General features: G+C 50.2%; 1 protein-coding gene and 1 non-coding gene across 4 annotated transcripts in view; one reads left to right on the forward strand and one right to left on the reverse strand.

The window, feature by feature from the left end:
• TEX2 (testis expressed 2) overlaps positions 1 to 12,169 on the forward strand; it is a 29,719-nt gene extending 17,550 nt beyond the window's left edge. For all 3 annotated transcript variants that reach the window (XM_040438848.1, XM_040438849.1, XM_040438850.1), the window contains 4 exons: positions 7,211 to 7,333; positions 11,064 to 11,273; positions 11,624 to 11,744; positions 11,859 to 12,169. In XM_040438848.1, coding sequence (XP_040294782.1) covers positions 7,211 to 7,333; positions 11,064 to 11,273; positions 11,624 to 11,744; positions 11,859 to 11,966 — 562 coding nt within the window. In that variant the 3' untranslated portion in view covers positions 11,967 to 12,169. The remainder of the gene's footprint in view (positions 1 to 7,210; positions 7,334 to 11,063; positions 11,274 to 11,623; positions 11,745 to 11,858) is intronic.
• A 5,187-nt stretch (positions 12,170 to 17,356) lies between these two features.
• On the reverse strand, positions 17,357 to 17,489 carry LOC121006185. Its single transcript, XR_005780052.1, has one exon. It is a non-coding gene; the product is annotated as a small nucleolar RNA SNORA76 (small nucleolar RNA).
• Positions 17,490 to 19,659: the final 2,170 nt, after the last annotated feature.

Consider the following 19,659-nt stretch of genomic DNA (forward strand, 5'->3'; position numbering starts at 1 on the left):
GGATGCTGGGTGGAGTAGAGGTGGATGCTGGGTGGAGTAGAGGTGGATGCTGGGTGGAGTAGAGGTGGATGCTGGGTGGAGTAGAGGTGGATGCTGGGTGGAGTAGAGGTGGATGCTGGGTGGAGTAGATTATACGGAGTAGAGGTGGATGCTGGGTGGAGTAGATTATACGGAGTAGAGGTGGATGCTGGGTGGAGTAGATTATACGGAGTAGAGGTGGATGCTGGGTGGAGTAGATTATACGGAGTAGAGGTGGATGCTGGGTGGAGTAGATTATACGGAGTAGAGGTGGATGCTGGGTGGAGTAGATTATACGGAGTAGAGGTGGATGCTGGGTGGAGTAGATTATACGGAGTAGAGGTGGATGCTGGGTGGAGTAGATTATACGGAGTAGAGGTGGATGCTGGGTGGAGTAGATTATACGGAGTAGAGGTGGATGCTGGGTGGAGTAGATTATATGGAGTAGAGGTGGATGCTGGGTGGAGTAGATTATACGGAGTAGAGGTGGATGCTGGGTGGAGTAGATTATACGGAGTAGAGGTGGATGCTGGGTGGAGTAGAGGTGGATGCTGGGTGGAGTAGAGGTGGATGCTGGGTGGAGTAGATTATACGGAGTAGAGGTGGATGCTGGGTGGAGTAGAGGTGGATGCTGGGTGGAGTAGAGGTGGATGCTGGGTGGAGTAGATTATACGGAGTAGAGGTGGATGCTGCGTGGAGTAGATTATATGGAGTAGAGGTGGATGCTGGGTGGAGTAGAGGTGGATGCTGGGTGGAGTAGATTATATGGAGTAGAGGTGGATGCTGGGTGGAGTAGATTATATGAAGTAGAGGTGGATGCTGGGTGGAGTAGATTATATGGAGTAGAGGTGGATGCTGCGTGGAGTAGATTATATGGAGTAGAGGTGGATGCTGGGTGGAGTAGATTATATGGAGTAGAGGTGGATGCTGGGTGGAGTAGATTATATGAAGTAGAGGTGGATGCTGGGTGGAGTAGAGGTGGATGCTGGGTGGAGTAGATTATATGGAGTAGAGGTGGATGCTGGGTGGAGTAGATTATATGGAGTAGAGGTGGATGCTGGGTGGAGTAGATTATATGAAGTAGAGGTGGATGCTGGGTGGAGTAGATTATATGAAGTAGAGGTGGATGCTGGGTGGAGTAGATTATACGGAGTAGAGGTGGATGCTGGGTGGAGTAGATTATATGAAGTAGAGGTGGATGCTGGGTGGAGTAGATTATACGAAGTAGAGGTGGATGCTGGGTGGAGTAGATTATACGGAGTAGAGGGGGATGCTGGGTGGAGTAGATTATACGGAGTAGAGGTGGATGCTGGGTGGAGTAGATTATATGGAGTAGAGGTGGATGCTGGGTGGAGTAGATTATATGGAGTAGAGGTGGATGCTGGGTGGAGTAGATTATATGGAGTAGAGGTGGATGCTGGGTGGAGTAGATTACATGGAGTAGAGGTGGATGCTGGGTGGAGTAGATTACATGGAGTAGAGGTGGATGCTGGGTGGAGTAGATTACATGGAGTAGAGGTGGATGCTGGGTGGAGTAGATTACATGGAGTAGAGGTGGATGCTGGGTGGAGTAGATTACATGGAGTAGAGGTGGATGCTGGGTGGAGTAGATTATAAGGAGTAGAGGTGGATGCTGGGTGGAGTAGATTATATGGAGTAGAGGTGGATGCTGGGTGGAGTAGATTATACGGAGTAGAGGTGGATGCTGGGTGGAGTAGATTATACGGAGTAGAGGTGGATGCTGGGTGGAGTAGATTATACGGAGTAGAGGTGGATGCTGGGTGGAGTAGATTATACGGAGTAGAGGTGGATGCTGGGTGGAGTAGATTATATGGAGTAGAGGTGGATGCTGGGTGGAGTAGATTATATGGAGTAGAGGTGGATGCTGGGTGGAGTAGATTATATGAAGTAGAGGTGGATGCTGGGTGGAGTAGATTATACGGAGTAGAGGTGGATGCTGGGTGGAGTAGAGGTGGATGCTGGGTGGAGTAGAGGTGGATGCTGGGTGGAGTAGATTATATGGAGTAGAGGTGGATGCTGGGTGGAGTAGATTATATGGAGTAGAGGTGGATGCTGGGTGGAGTAGATTATATGGAGTAGAGGTGGATGCTGGGTGGAGTAGATTATGTGGAGTAGAGGTGGATGCTGGGTGGAGTAGAGGTGGATGCTGGGTGGAGTAGATTATATGGAGTAGAGGTGGATGCTGGGTGGAGTAGATTATATGAAGTAGAGGTGGATGCTGGGTGGAGTAGATTATATGCAGTAGAGGTGGATGCTGGGTGGAGTAGATTATATGGAGTAGAGGTGGATGCTGGGTGGAGTAGATTATATGGAGTAGAGGTGGATGCTGGGTGGAGTAGATTATATGAAGTAGAGGTGGATGCTGGGTGGAGTAGAGGTGGATGCTGGGTGGAGTAGATTATATGGAGTAGAGGTGGATGCTGGGTGGAGTAGATTATATGGAGTAGAGGTGGATGCTGGGTGGAGTAGATTATATGAAGTAGAGGTGGATGCTGGGTGGAGTAGATTATATGAAGTAGAGGTGGATGCTGGGTGGAGTAGATTATACGGAGTAGAGGTGGATGCTGGGTGGAGTAGAGGTGGATGCTGGGTGGAGTAGATTATATGGAGTAGAGGTGGATGCTGGGAGTAGATTATATGGAGTAGAGGTGGATGCTGGGTGGAGTAGATAATATGGAGTAGAGGTGGATGCTGGGTGGAGTAGAGGTGGATGCTGGGTGGAGTAGATTATATGGAGTAGAGGTGGATGCTGGGTGGAGTAGATTATATGGAGTAGAGGTGGATGCTGGGTGGAGTAGATTATATGAAGTAGAGGTGGATGCTGGGTGGAGTAGATTATAGGGAAGAAGAGGTGGATGCTGGGTGGAGTAGATTATATGAAGTAGAGGTGGATGCTGGGTGGAGTAGATTATATGAAGTAGAGGTGGATGCTGGGTGGAGTAGATTATACGGAGTAGAGGTGGATGCTGGGTGGAGTAGATTATATGAAGTAGAGGTGGATGCTGGGTGGAGTAGATTATACGGAGTAGAGGTGGATGCTGGGTGGAGTAGATTATATGAAGTAGAGGTGGATGCTGGGTGGAGTAGATTATATGGAGTAGAGGTGGATGCTGGGTGGAGTAGATTATATGGAGTAGAGGTGGATGCTGGGTGGAGTAGATTATATGGAGTAGAGGTGGATGCTGGGTGGAGTAGATTATATGGAGTAGAGGTGGATGCTGGTGGAGTAGAGGTGGATGCTGGGTGGAGTAGATTATATGGAGTAGAGGTGGATGCTGGGTGGAGTAGATTATATGGAGTAGAGGTGGATGCTGGGTGGAGTAGATTATATGGAGTAGAGGTGGATGCTGCGTGGAGTAGATTATATGGAGTAGAGGTGGATGCTGGGTGGAGTAGAGGTGGATGCTGGGTGGAGTAGATTATATGGAGTAGAGGTGGATGCTGGGTGGAGTAGATAATATGGAGTAGAGGTGGATGCTGGGTGGAGTAGATTATATGGAGTAGAGGTGGATGCTGGGTGGAGTAGATTATATGGAGTAGAGGTGGATGCTGGGTGGAGTAGATTATATGGAGTAGAGGTGGATGCTGGGTGGAGTAGATTATATGGAGTAGAGGTGGATGCTGGGTGGAGTAGATTATATGGAGTAGAGGTGGATGCTGGGTGGAGTAGATTATATGGAGTAGAGGTGGATGCTGGGTGGAGTAGATTATACGGAGTAGAGGTGGATGCTGGGTGGAGTAGATTATACGGAGTAGAGGTGGATGCTGGGTGGAGTAGATTATATGGAGTAGAGGTGGATGCTGGGTGTAGTAGATTATATGGAGTAGAGGTGGATGCTGGGTGGAGTAGATTATACGGAGTAGAGGTGGATGCTGGGTGTAGTAGATTATATGGAGTAGAGGTGGATGCTGGGTGGAGTAGATTATATGGAGTAGAGGTGGATGCTGGGTGGAGTAGATTATATGGAGTAGAGGTGGATGCTGGGTGGAGTAGATTATATGAAGTAGAGGTGGATGCTGGGTGGAGTAGATTATATGAAGTAGAGGTGGATGCTGGGTGGAGTAGAGGTGGATGCTGGGTGGAGTAGATTATACGGAGTAGAGGGGGATGCTGGGTGGAGTAGATTATATGGAGTAGAGGTGGATGCTGGGTGGAGTAGATTATATGGAGTAGAGGTGGATGCTGGGTGGAGTAGATTATATGGAGTAGAGGTGGATGCTGGGTGGAGTAGATTATATGGAGTAGAGGTGGATGCTGGGTGGAGTAGATTATATGGAGTAGAGGTGGATGCTGGGTGGAGTAGATTATACGGAGTAGAGGTGGATGCTGGGTGGAGTAGATTATACGGAGTAGAGGTGGATGCTGCGTGGAGTAGATTATATGGAGTAGAGGTGGATGCTGGGTGGAGTAGATTATATGGAGTAGAGGTGGATGCTGGGTGGAGTAGATTATATGGAGTAGAGGTGGATGCTGGGTGGAGTAGATTATATGGAGTAGAGGTGGATGCTGGGTGGAGTAGATTATATGGAGTAGAGGTGGATGCTGGGTGGAGTAGATTATATGGAGTAGAGGTGGATGCTGGGTGGAGTAGATTATACGGAGTAGAGGTGGATGCTGGGTGGAGTAGATTATATGGAGTAGAGGTGGATGCTGGGTGGAGTAGATTATATGGAGTAGAGGTGGATGCTGGGTGGAGTAGATTATATGGAGTAGAGGTGGATGCTGGGTGGAGTAGATTATATGGAGTAGAGGTGGATGCTGGGTGGAGTAGATTATACGGAGTAGAGGTGGATGCTGGGTGGAGTAGATTATATGGAGTAGAGGTGGATGCTGGGTGGAGTAGATTATATGGAGTAGAGGTGGATGCTGGGTGGAGTAGATTATATGGAGTAGAGGTGGATGCTGGGTGGAGTAGATTATATGGAGTAGAGGTGGATGCTGGGTGGAGTAGATTATATGGAGTAGAGGTGGATGCTGGGTGGAGTAGATTATATGGAGTAGAGGTGGATGCTGGGTGGAGTAGAGGTGGATGCTGGGTGGAGTAGATTATATGGAGTAGAGGTGGATGCTGGGTGGAGTAGAGGTGGATGCTGGGTGGAGTAGATTATATGGAGTAGAGGTGGATGCTGGGTGGAGTAGATTATATGGAGTAGAGGTGGATGCTGGGTGGAGTAGATTATATGGAGTAGAGGTGGATGCTGGGTGGAGTAGAGGTGGATGCTGGGTGGAGTAGATTATACGGAGTAGAGGTGGATGCTGGGTGGAGTAGATTATATGGAGTAGAGGTGGATGCTGGGTGGAGTAGATTATACGTAGTAGAGGTGGATGCTGGGTGTAGTAGATTATATGGAGTAGAGGTGGATGCTGGGTGGAGTAGATTATACGTAGTAGAGGTGGATGCTGGGTGGAGTAGATTATATGGAGTAGAGGTGGATGCTGGGTGGAGTAGATTATATGGAGTAGAGGTGGATGCTGGGTGGAGTAGATTATATGGAGTAGAGGTGGATGCTGGGTGGAGTAGATTATATGGAGTAGAGGTGGATGCTGGGTGGAGTAGATTATACGTAGTAGAGGTGGATGCTGGGTGTAGTAGATTATATGGAGTAGAGGTGGATGCTGGGTGGAGTAGATTATATGGAGTAGAGGTGGATGCTGGGTGGAGTAGATTATACGTAGTAGAGGTGGATGCTGGGTGTAGTAGATTATACGGAGTAGAGGTGGATGCTGGGTGGAGTAGATTATACGTAGTAGAGGTGGATGCTGGGTGTAGTAGATTATATGAAGTAGGGGTGGAGTAATTGTTTTGGGTTAATGATGGATGCTGGGTGGAGTAGATTATATGGAGTAGAGGTGGATGCTGGGTGGAGTAGATTATATGGAGTAGAGGTGGATGCTGGATGGAGTAGATTATATGGAGTAGAGGTGGATGCTGGGTGGAGTAGATTATATGGAGTAGAGGTGGATGCTGGGTGGAGTAGATTATACGTAGTAGAGGTGGATGCTGGGTGTAGTAGATTATATGGAGTAGAGGTGGATGCTGGGTGGAGTAGATTATATGGAGTAGAGGTGGATGCTGGGTGGAGTAGATTATACGTAGTAGAGGTGGATGCTGGGTGTAGTAGATTATACGGAGTAGAGGTGGATGCTGGGTGGAGTAGATTATATGGAGTAGAGGTGGATGCTGGGTGGAGTAGATTATACGGAGTAGAGGTGGATGCTGGGTGTAGTAGATTATATGAAGTAGGGGTGGAGTAATTGTTTTGGGTTAATGATGGATGCTGGGTGGAGTAGATTATATGGAGTAGAGGTGGATGCTGGATGGAGTAGATTATATGGAGTAGAGGTGGATGCTGGATGGAGTAATTGTTTTGGGTTGATAATGGATGCTGGGTGGAGTAGATGATATGGGTCGGATGCTGGATGATATGGGGTAGTGGTGGATGCTGGGTGGAGTAGATTATACGGAGTAGAGGTGGATGCTGGGTGGAGTAGATTATACGGAGTAGAGGTGGATGCTGGGTGGAGTAGATTATATGGAGTAGAGGTGGATGCTGCGTGGAGTAGATTATATGGAGTAGAGGTGGATGCTGGGTGGAGTAGATTATATGGAGTAGAGGTGGATGCTGGATGATATGGGGTAGTGGTGGATGCTGGGTGTAGTAGATGGATTGGATCGAGGAGGTTTGGGGGTGCAGCCCCCCACTCTGTGCACCGGAGTATTAATGAGTCTCTCCGTCTTTCTCTTTGCCTCCGCCTGGGATTTCTGATGGGTGAGTGTAAGATACGGAACGCTAAGCGCCACTCCCCCTGTGATCACATGACACTGACAGTATCCGCAGTGGGTGGAGCTCAGGACCCCCTCCCCCGACCTGTATGTATAAAGCAATGGACCCCCTCCCCTGACCTGTATGTATAAAGCAATGGACCCCCTCCCCCGACCTGTGTGTATAAAGCAATGGACCCCCTCCCCCGACCTGTGTGTATAAAGTAGTGGACCCCCCTCCCCTATGTAGTGGTCCTCTGTCCCTCCCCTGACTGAGCAGACATGATGTACATGTTGGCTCCTCTGAATCGTGTCACTACCCACAATGCCTTGTACATGCCCTCAGTGCTTCACAGCGAGGTTGGAGGCTGTGTGATGCTCATACCTCTGCCTGTTGTCTCTATCAGCACCAGACCGAGGGCCTATTACCTGGCAGACAGCGATGAAGAGTCGTCCAGTGCCGGATCATCTGATGAAGAAGATGCAGCAGAGATAACCAGTGACCGGCTGCAGACGCCCGGAGCAGAGGGGTAAGCTCCTGTGTGTACCTCAGGGGCGGGGTCACATGTTTGACTGACAGCTGTGTCGGGTATATAAAGCAAATGCTTTATATAAAGATAAAAAAATAAAAATTTAACGGATCAAGAGATGGACATAATCATCTCAAAACGAGTTCGATCAAGAACCTGATTATTTTGTGCAATCAGTAAAACAGGGTACAAGCGTCTATGCAAAAAATATAAATGGTTTATTATACAATAGTTTTAATATACAATCCAAAATTAATCAACGTAAATTTCAATAATATACAATGATATGCAGTACCCAGAATTCACCACTATATGATGCCAACAAAACACTACTCAACCAATATTATGCGATACAGCTTTAAATTTGTGAGAGAGATACAATCAATGGATTATGCGGAAAACTCAATCAAGAAGATGACAGATACGAGCCCTTGCTTTGCCCAAAAAATGATGACCAAACTCTGATAATCGTAGTATTGCAACAAAACTTATAAATTATTGGCTTGATGTCAAACTAGGGAATAATAAGATTCCCAACAGAGAGTTTCTCCAATATTATCCCCTTTATTCAGTTATATGCATCGTAACTGAAACAAGAGAGAATACTGATGTGGCAACTAACGTTACACGTCCGCAAATGAGCGGGTATCTGACTAAGTATCAAGCCAATTAACTTAGATCAATACTACATAAAACAAAAATATACATATACCCAAGGGTCAAGTGATGTGCAGAGTCTTGGGGCAGCCAGCTCTCAAGAGTTTTTCCCGATAATCCAAATGATTCCCCAGAGATCTATAATCCAAATGTTTCTTTGTTTGTTTTTTTTTTCTTTCCTCCTTTCTTTTTTTTTTCCTTCTCCTGGTAACTGGTTTCTTAACCCAAAACTTATCAGATGAACACACCCTCCGAGTTTGGAACTTTCGAATCATTGTTGGGTGGGCGTGGGCATTGATAAGGAATGTGACATCATAATACTACCCAGAATGCACTTTTGCTACTGATGTAGTATTAACTGCTCATATCTAGGTGCCACTGTTGTATAAACAATAGGCATCATACCATTAAGGGTTAACTCATATATGCCTGATATTTTCACTACTACACCTCTGACGTCTAGAGGCCTTGTCTCAGGGCCGAGGAACAAACTTTGATACATGAATGTATACTTTGAGGAACATCTAGACAATTCTCACACTGTGGAATTCATGTTCAGATAGGAAAAACAATGAAGCCTCAGAATCTGCAGGTGCGGTGTATCTTCTAACCGTCTACATGTATAATATATTGTTACTATAACACTAGCTTTTGAACGGCGCAGTAATCTTCTCATGGACTTACTTCGGCCTACATGAAAATCCATACAAAACGGTGAATATAAATCAACATTGCTCTTAAAGGCAATGAATACCCATTATAACTAAAATAAGTAGATATAACTGTTTACACTTATGAAAAAGCACAACAGCTGTGACCTTTCAAGTGTTGGGTTTACATGTGTGCACAGGGACCACTCCCTCTCTCTGTCCGGGGTCCTCTCTGCAGTCTCCCTCTCTCTGTCCGGGGTCCTCTCTGCAGTCTCCCTCTCTTTGTACGGGGTCCTCTCTGCAGTCTCCCTCTCTTTGTACAGGGTCCTCTCTGCAGTCTCCCTCTCTTTGTACGGGGTCCTCTCTGCAGTCTCCCTCTCTCTGTCCGGGGTCCTCTCTGCAGTCTCCCTCTCTCTGTCCGGGGTCCTCTCTGCAGTCTCCCTCTCTCTGTCCGGGGTCCTCTCTGCAGTCTCCCTCTCTTTGTACGGGGTCCTCTCTGCAGTCTCCCTCTCTTTGTACGGGGTCCTCTCTGCAGTCTCCCTCTCTTTGTACAGGGTCCTCTCTGCAGTCTCCCTCTCTTTGTACAGGGTCCTCTCTGCAGTCTCCCTCTCTCTGTCCGGGGTCCTCTCTGCAGTCTCCCTCTCTCTGTACGGGGTCCTCTCTGCAGTCTCCCTCTCTTTGTACAGGGTCCTCTCTGCAGTCTCCCTCTCTTTGTACGGGGTCCTCTCTGCAGTCTCCCTCTCTTTGTACGGGGTCCTCTCTGCAGTCTCCCTCTCTCTGTACGGGGTCCTCTCTGCAGTCTCCCTCTCTTTGTACGGGGTCCTCTCTGCAGTCTCCCTCTCTTTGTACAGGGTCCTCTCTGCAGTCTCCCTCTCTTTGTACAGGGTCCTCTCTGCAGTCTCCCTCTCTCTGTCCGGGGTCCTCTCTGCAGTCTCCCTCTCTCTGTACGGGGTCCTCTCTGCAGTCTCCCTCTCTTTGTACAGGGTCCTCTCTGCAGTCTCCCTCTCTTTGTACGGGGTCCTCTCTGCAGTCTCCCTCTCTTTGTACGGGGTCCTCTCTGCAGTCTCCCTCTCTCTGTACGGGGTCCTCTCTGCAGTCTCCCTCTCTTTGTACGGGGTCCTCTCTGCAGTCTCCATCTCTCTGTACAGGGTCCTCTCTGCAGTCTCCCTCTCTTTGTACAGGGTCCTCTCTGCAGTCTCCCTCTCTCTGTACGGGGTCCTCTCTGCAGTCTCCATCTCTCTGTACAGGGTCCTCTCTGCAGTCTCCCTCTCTTTGTACAGGGTCCTCTCTGCAGTCTCCCTCTCTCTGTCCGGGTCCTCTCTGCAGTCTCCCTCTCTCTGTACAGGGTCCTCTCTGCAGTCTCCCTCTCTTTGTACGGGGTCCTCTCTGCAGTCTCCCTCTCTTTGTACGGGGTCCTCTCTGCAGTCTCCCTCTCTTTGTACGGGGTCCTCTCTGCAGTCTCCCTCTCTCTGTACGGGGTCCTCTCTGCAGTCTCCCTCTCTTTGTACGGGGTCCTCTCTGCAGTCTCCCTCTCTTTGTACAGGGTCCTCTCTGCAGTCTCCCTCTCTCTGTACGGGGTCCTCTCTGCAGTCTCCCTCTCTTTGTACAGGGTCCTCTCTGCAGTCTCTCTCTCTTTGTACGGGGTCCTCTCTGCAGTCTCCCTCTCTTTGTACGGGGTCCTCTCTGCAGTCTCCCTCTCTCTGTCCGGGGTCCTCTCTGCAGTCTCCCTCTCTTTGTACAGGGTCCTCTCTGCAGTCTCCCTCTCTCTGTCCGGGGTCCTCTCTGCAGTCTCCCTCTCTTTGTACGGGGTCCTCTCTGCAGTCTCCCTCTCTTTGTACGGGGTCCTCTCTGCAGTCTCCCTCTCTTTGTACAGGGTCCTCTCTGCAGTCTCCCTCTCTTTGTACAGGGTCCTCTCTGCAGTCTCCCTCTCTCTGTCCGGGGTCCTCTCTGCAGTCTCCCTCTCTCTGTACGGGGTCCTCTCTGCAGTCTCCCTCTCTTTGTACAGGGTCCTCTCTGCAGTCTCCCTCTCTTTGTACGGGGTCCTCTCTGCAGTCTCCCTCTCTTTGTACGGGGTCCTCTCTGCAGTCTCCCTCTCTCTGTACGGGGTCCTCTCTGCAGTCTCCCTCTCTTTGTACGGGGTCCTCTCTGCAGTCTCCCTCTCTTTGTACAGGGTCCTCTCTGCAGTCTCCCTCTCTCTGTACGGGGTCCTCTCTGCAGTCTCCCTCTCTCTGTACGGGGTCCTCTCTGCAGTCTCCCTCTCTCTGTACGGGGTCCTCTCTGCAGTCTCCCTCTCTCTGTACGGGGTCCTCTCTCTGCAGTCTCCCTCTCTCTGTCCGGGTCCTCTCTGCAGTCTCCATCTCTCTGTACAGGGTCCTCTCTGCAGTCTCCTTTCTCCGGTCTAGCCTTGCGTCTCTCTCTTGCAGGTACGTGGGGCCTCATCGAACGAGCAAGATCATGAGATTTGTAGATAAAATCACCAAGTCCAAATATTTTCAGAAGGCAACAGAGACAGAGTTTATAAAGAAGAAGATTGAAGAAGTGTCGAACACCCCGCTGCTGCTGACCGTGGAGGTGCAGGAGTGCAGAGGAACGCTGGCCATCAACATCCCCCCTCCCCCGACTGACCGCATCTGGTGAGTGACAGCCGTTCTCTGCTGTGCATCCCCTGTGCTGCTTTTCTTCATCTGCTTTAGCTCTGCTGTGTCCTCTTCTCGCTCTGCTGTGTCCTCTTCTCGCTCTGCTGTGTCCTCTTCTCGCTCTGCTGTGTCCTCTTCTCGCTCTGCTGTGTCCTCTTCTCGCTCTGCTGTGTCCTCTTCTCGCTCTGCGTTCTGTGTGCCTTCAGTGATTTCTCCGTTCCCACCGCGCTCCTTTGTGCACCCCCAGCGCGCTCCCTTGTGCGTTCCCTGCGCTCCCCTGGTGCGTTCCCTGCGCGTCCTCTCTTCTCCTGGTGTCATTTCACTCTGGTTTCGTTCCCGCACACAAGGTACGGTTTCCGGACACCCCCACATCTGGAGCTAAAAGCGCGGCCAAAACTTGGGGAGAGGGAGGTGACCCTCGCTCATGTCACTGAGTGGATCGAGAAGAAACTGGAGCAGGAGTTTCAGGTGAGACAGACAACATGGCGGCCGCGGTCGCCTCAACTAACGGTGGGGAGGGGCCATGTTACGTGTTGCAGTATGACACCGTGTACGTGACGTGTCGTCTTCTCTCCCACATAGAAAATCTTTGTCATGCCAAACATGGATGACGTGTACGTGAACATCATGCACTCGGCCATGGACCCGCGATCCGGCGGAGAGGCGGAGGAGACGGCGGAGACTCAGTGATGGCGGCCATGCTGTTTACAGTGTTACAGACTTTTCTTTACCATTGATTTGTGCCTGTCCCCCCTCCCCCCCCCCCCCTCCCCGGAGTCGCACTAGACCCTGGGGGGGGGCACACGGAGGAGAGCCCCATGTGTGAAGAAAGGAGCAGCGAGTATGGAGGGAATGTGCTGCAGCATAACCCGTGGGGTGTATAGAGGCCATGAGTCTCCTGGCTGCAGCACGTTGCACCCACAGGTGCCTCTTCTCTACTCTAATACCCGGAGTGCGTGCGGTGCCGCCATTCTGTGTCGCTGCGCTCCCCTCCCTGCATGAGCCGGACGCGATGGGGGAGGGCTGCGCCGTGACACAGCGTGACTGCCGCAGAACGAGGACCAATAATCACTACATACAGGACGAGCCCCCCCCCCCTTTAATGAGGAAGCTCCGCCCTGTAACGCCCGCCGCGGCCTCGTCCAGGTGATGGTTTCAATGGTAGAACGAAGGAGCCATGACCCAGCAGTACCGGCGCTACGCCAGCAGGGGGCTCAGCTGAATCCATGACCAAACCTCTCTCCTGTGCAGCCCTGCCCCCTGCTGGCGCCGAGTGGTACTACACTACATTCCGCAGCTGGGCCCTCCCATAGATTTGTTAACCCTATGAAGGAATAATTGCGCCGTTTTTAGGCCGCTAATTAGAGGTTTAATTTATTGTATGAGGCTTTTTTTCTGTGATCTGTAGAGAAGGAGCATATGATGCTTTATGTCGTGACGTACAATCGTAGAGCGCCGTCCCTCTGACCGCTCGATAATAAGGTTATAGCAGTGCCACTCATATATGCACACAGCCACAGCAAGCGGAGCGCCAAGATGGCCGCCCCAGACTTTTACTTTTTGCAGCTTTGCAGAGTTCTGGTAAATTTGCCAAGTTTCCTTTGTTTACATCGATGTCTTATTCTCCGGTGATTTTATGGAGATTTATTTTAGTTTTTTTTTTTTTTACCTTATCTGACCGTGCGTCTCGTCTGCGCTTGTGGCGGCGTCCGTCTTCTATGTGCAATGAATATTCCATACATCCTGACCCCTGTGATATTAACCCACCCAGGGCTGGAAGCCTGGAACGCGTTAAAGTGTCCGCCGCCTCGTCGAATCTGCGGTGAACTGTGGGGGTGAGGACAGTGTGACGGGGTCTGCTCCCCCAAATATGCTGCAGGCTGGCATCATGACCCCCAGTGTATCCAGGTGCATCATGGGAGAACCCCCCCCCCCCCCCAAGGTTCACAGCAAACTGCACTACATGGCGAGATGGGGGGTGACTGCAGTGGAGCGCCGGGGTCTACGTCTGCACTCCCGGCTCTGCTGTGTTCACGCTGCACTTGTCTTATTTGTGGGTGATCAGAATCTGCTCATTGTTTTATTAAATAAATCTTTTTTGCCACTGCCGCGCTTTATTCTGAATACGTCCCACGCTGCACTAAATGCCGCTCGCTCCCGTACCATATATGACGATTGTACCATATGTGAACACTCCCCACAGGCACCATCTGGTCTTGGCACTAAGGCCTCCTGCACAGGACCGCATCCGGTCTGCATTAAAACGGACAAGAATAGGACGTGCGCATCTGACCAGATTGGATGCGGACTAAAACTACAGCCGTGTGCATGAGGCCTAAATATAATGCTCCTGTGCAGATGCGCCCCCCCCCCCCCCCCCCCCAGGTTTCTGGGAGCTGAGCAGCGACGTCCCTGATGTGATGGAAGCAGAAGATGTAGCCGGAGGCATGGCACCTACGTAGCAGACCGTGCTCATAGGGATCAGCGGCGCCCCTAATGTGATGGTAGCCGGGGGCATGGCACCTGGGTGCACAAGACTGTATCTACACTGCTCAAAAAAATAAAGGGAACACAAAAATAACACATCCTAGATCTGAGTTAATTAAATATTCTTCTGAAATACTTTGTTCTTTACATAGTTGAATGTGCTGACAACAAAATCACACAGAAATTAAAATATGGAAATCAAATTTTTTAACCCATGGAGGTCTGGATTTGGAGTCACACTCAAAATTAAAGTGGAAAAACACACTACAGGCTGATCCAACTTGTAATGTGATGTAATGTCCTTAAAACAAGTAAAAATGAGGCTCAGTAGTGTGTGTGGCCTCCACGTGCCTGTATGACCTCCCTACAACGCCTGTGCATGCTCCTGATGAGGTGGCGGACGGTCTCCTGAGGGATCTCCTCCCAGACCTGGACTAAAGCATCTGCCAACTCCTGGACAGTCTGTGGTGCAACGTGACGTTGGTGGATAGAGCGAGACATGATGTCCCAGATGTGCTCAATTGGATTCAGGTCTGGGGAACGGGCGGGCCAGTCCATAGCATCAATGCCTTCGTCTTGCAGGAACTGCTGACACACTCCAGCCACATGAGGTCTATCATTGTCTTGCATTAGGAGGAACCCAGGGCCAACCGCACCAGCATATGGTCTCACAAGGGGTCTGAGGATCTCATCTCGGTACCTAATGGCAGTCAGGCTACCTCTGACGAGCACATGGAGGGCTGTGCGGCCCTCCAAAGAAATGCCACCCCACACCATTACTGACCCAATGCCAAACCGGTCATGCTGGAGGATGTTGCAGGCAGCAGAACGTTCTCCACGGCGTCTCCAGACTCTGTCACGTCTGTCACATGTGCTCAGTGTGAACCTGCTTTCATCTGTGAAGAGCACAGGGCGCCAGTGGCGAATTTGCCAATCTTGGTGTTCTCTGGCAAATGACAAACGTCCTGCACGGTGTTGGGCTGTAAGCACAACCCCCACCTGTGGACGTCGGGCCCTCATATCACCCTCATGGAGTCTGTTTCTGACCGTTTGAGCAGACACATGCACATTTGTGGCCTGCTGGAGGTCATTTTGCAGGGCTCTGGCAGTGCTCCTCCTGTTCCTCCTTGCACAAAGGTGGAGGTAGCGGTCCTGCTGCTGGGTTGTTGCCCTCCTACGGCCCCCTCCACGTCTCCTGATGTACTGGCCTGTCTCCTGGTAGCGCCTCCATGCTCTGGACACTACGCTGACAGACACAGCAAACCTTCTTGCCACAGCTCGCATTGATGTGCCATCCTGGATAAGCTGCACTACCTGAGCCACTTGTGTGGGTTGTAGACTCCGTCTCATGCTACCACTAGAGTGAAAGCACCGCCAGCATTCAAAAGTGACCAAAACATCAGCCAGGAAGCATAAGAACTGAGAAGTGGTCTGTGGTCACCACCTGCAGAACCACTCCTTTATTGGGGGTGTCTTGCTAATTGCCTATAATTTCCACCTGTTGTCTATCCCATTTGCACAACAGCATGTGAAATTGATTGTCACTCAGTATTGCTTCCTAAGTGGACAGTTTGATTTCACAGAAGTGGGATTGACTTGGAGTTACATTGTGTTGTTTAAGTGTTCCCTTTATTTTTTTGAGCAGTGTATTTTGTGGTCCGTAAAATAAAAAAAAAATACGCAAAAAACAGATGACGTCCATGTGCATTCCGTATTTTGCGGACTGGAACAGCTGCCCCCTGATAGAACAGTCCTGTCCTTGTCCGTGATGCAGCCAATAATAGGTTCTATTTTTTTTTTGTGGAATGGACATATGGAGACGGAATGCGCACGGAGTAACTTCAGTTTTTTTTTTTGTGGATCCATTGAAATGAATGGTTCCGTATACAGTCTGCAAAAAAACACGTTTGTGTGCATGAGCTGTAAGGATTGCTTTCTGCATGAAAAAACTGCAGCTTAAGGGTCCGCACACGTCTGTAGTGAATACACCCGCCATCCCCACCCACAGAACAGCCTATTCTTGTCCGCAATAGGACATCTATTTATTTTGCGAATCCGCTCTGGAAATGCAGATCGCACACTGTATGCTCTCCACATCTCTTCCGGCCCCATAGAGAATGAATGGGGTCCACACCCGTTCCCAATATTGCGGAACAGCTGCGTACCTGTGAATGGACCCCAAATGCACATGACTGACAGCGGCCATGTGAGCACTTGTCCGCATTTCCCATGATACGGTGAGGAGGCCCGCCAAGTGCTACCGCGGGTTTTCTGTCCGTGCTTCCACTAGTTTTTTTTTTGCAGTGTGGACCGTCAGATGCGGATCATGGACCTGTACCCACGCGGTGTGGACCGCAGCACGTTTTTATCCCCAGACAGTCTTTGGCCATGTGGATTATATTGTGTCTGTGGGATTTGCAGGGCGAGAGGCGGGAAACGCTGCGCGGCACGTGCTGAAGTCAGAAACGGATATTCATTTCCTTCTCCGCAAACACTGGTGAGAACGAGGTCTTAAAGGGATTCTGTCATGTTTAGGTTAGAGGGGTAAGATCTCATGCCCATGTCCGGAGTAATAAGAAGAATCCTAAGCTGGCCTTATTAAAGGCGGCGCTGGGCACCAAACAGCGAGTGGTGCAGCCGGGCACCCGGTATTAACGGAACTCCCCTTGACAGGCACCCAAGGGGAGGTCCGTTAATACAGGGTGCCCGGCCGCACCCCATCCGGTGCCCAGCGCCGCCTTCGCAATTCTACCCGTCCTTCTGCCAGATCCCACGCACTAGGCTCAGCCTGATGCGCCACGGACTCCTGCCAGCGGCTTGGTTGAGCGAAGTGCGCATGAACATTAGGCACTGGACGGCGAGGGGTGCGGCTGGGCACCCTGTATTAACGGACCTCCCCTTGGGCACCTTAAGTGAGTGATTGACAGGTTATAAACTAGAGCCACAGTGAGGTTTAATAAGTCCAGCTTAGGATTCTTATTACTCCGGACATGGGCATCTGTTCAGGTTAGAGGGGTAAAATCTCATGACAGAATCCCTTTAAAGCGACACCATGTCGTAGGCGGGTGCAAACCGACAGGAGCCTGCAGCGCCACAGTGCGGTATGGAAGTCCTCCCAAGATGCGGCCGAACTTTAAATTTGGTTCTAAACGTACTGATTATTTTTATACTTTACCTTGAGACAAACATACCTTACAGGGGTACTCCCATCTTGGACACCCTCGCTGTATGGATCAGAGCGGGTGTCACACTCCACTGAAATGAATGGGAAGCACACGGTACAAGCGCAGCCTCAGCGCCATCCACGTCTATGGCGCCCCCATGTAAACAGGCAGCAGCGCATGCACAGTACGCCCCGCGGCACTCTACAGGCTCACCCCTAACCTAGTAATACACTTCAGGATCCGTACAGCGCTGAAGCCCGGTAGATCTGGGCCACATCCGGCACAGACCAGAGAGCAATATCTTCACAGTACGGATCCTGAAACGCGTCATGCTCCCAACCTTCCGGTCTGTCAGACATATCTACGACGGAGTCCAGACTACACTCCCTGAAGAAGTACTACAACCCCCAGCCGCTCCGTCACCTCAGGACTTGTAGCTTTGTTTTAAAAGCACCACTTGGGACGGAGCCAAGCAGCGCCAGTTATAACAAGCCGTCACTGTCGCACTGGAGCTTGGCCGATGGCGCCACGGACAGAGCGCTCACCGGTTCAAAGCCAGTGCTGCCAGACAAACGACACGGACGCGGGAGTCTGATTAACACAACTTTATTTATACAAGACACCCAAACAGCCCAGTCGACAGCACGCAGATTCCTGGTCGCTCCAAGTCCACCGCCATCGATCCACCTGAAAGAGAAGAACACAGGAAGTAAGGACAAGACAACGTGGCGGCCTGCCGCAGCAGCCAATCACAGCGCAGCATCAGATCAGAGGGTGACCTCATCAGAATCAGAAGTCTAACGCGTTAAAATCATCATTACTGCTGTGACCCCGCCCACCAAAGTCCAGGTCACGTGGTCAGCCGAGAAACACACTGGAGCAGAAGAGGTTAACGAGCAGCCCACCCGTTATCACCAATACCAACCACCGGTAGAGACGGAGCACCGGGTACCGATAACAGGCCACCCCCTCCCCCGCACAACGGAAAGTCCAGGGTCCAGACTACTCCCAGCCAACAAAGCGACACTCACCACTCCCGGAGAAAGAAGAGGCAGCAGTCAGGCTGCGCGCCCTTATATAGGGGAAGTGAGGCGTGACGCACTTCCGCAAGGGGCGTGTCTTGTAAATCTCCGTAGGCCAGACCCCGCCTGCTGCAATGAAGCGTCCGCTCCTTCTGCCGGCTCACCGTGCCCCCTCGTGGTCGGGAGGTGGCAGCACAGCGAAAGCTAAGGAGCGTGAAGGGGGCGGTGTACTGTACGAGGGGAGGAGTCACAGGGGAGAGTCAGCTCCTGGGGCAGCGTCATCAGGGAGGCTGAGGTATATAATATGGGGTGGGGGTGGGGGATGTATATAATGTGGGGGGGGATGTATATAATGTGGGGGAGGGGTGATGTATATAATGTGGGGGGTGATGTATATAATATGGGGGAGGGGTGATGTATATAATATGGGAGGTGATGTATATAATGTGGGGGAGGGGTGATGTATATAATATGGGGGGTGATGTATATAATGTGGGGGTGGGGGATGTATATAATGTGGGGGGGGATGTATATAATGTGGGGGAGGGGTGATGTATATAATATGGGGGGTGATGTATATAATATGGGGGAGGGGTGATGTATATAATATGGGGGGTGATGTATATAATGTGGGGGAGGGGTGATGTATATAATATGGGGGGTGATGTATATAATATGGGGGGTGATGTATATAATGTGGGGGAGGGGTGATGTATATAATATGGGGGGTGATGTATATAATGTGGGGGAGGGGTGATGTATATAATATGGGGGGTGATGTATATAATGTGGGGGAGGGGTGATGTATATAATGTGGGGGAGGGGTGATGTATATAATATGGGGGGTGATGTATATAATATGGGGGGTGATGTATATAATGTGGGGGAGGGGTGATGTATATAATATGGGGGGTGATGTATATAATGTTGGGGAGGGGTGATGTATATAATGTGGGGGAGGGGTGATGTATATAATATGGGGGGTGATGTATATAATATGTGGGGGAGGGGTGATGTATATAATGTGGGGGAGGGGTGATGTATATAATGTGGGGGAGGGGTGATGTATATAATGTGGGGGGGGGGGGTGATGTATATAATATGGGGGGTGTTGTATATAATATGGGGGAGGGGTGATGTATATAATATGGGGGGTGATGAATATAATATGGGGGAGGGGTGATGTATATAATATGGGGGGTGATGTATATAATGTGGGGGAGGGGTGATGTATATAATATGGGGGGTGAGGTATATAATGTGGGGGAGGGGTGATGTATATAATATGGGGGGGTGATGTATATAATGTGGGGGGTGATGTATATAATGTGGGGGAGGGGTGATGTATATAATATGGGGGGTGATGTATATAATATGGGGGAGGGGTGATGTATATAATGTGGGGGAGGGGTGATGTATATAATATGGGGGGTGATGCATATAATATGGGGTGGGGAATGTATATAATGTGGGGAGGGGTGATGTATATAATGTGGGGGAGGGGTGATGTATATAATATGGGGGATGGGTGATGTATATAATATGGGGTGATGTATATAATATGGGGGGATATGTATATAATATGGGGGGGGATGTATATAATATAAGGGGATATGTATATAATATGGGGGGGTGATGTATATAATATGGGGGGGTGATGTATATAATATGGGGGAGGGGTGATGTATATAATATGGGGGGATGTATATA

Source organism: Bufo bufo, chromosome 6 (genome assembly GCF_905171765.1).
Source record: "Bufo bufo chromosome 6, aBufBuf1.1, whole genome shotgun sequence".
Lineage (NCBI taxonomy): Eukaryota > Metazoa > Chordata > Amphibia > Anura > Bufonidae > Bufo > Bufo bufo.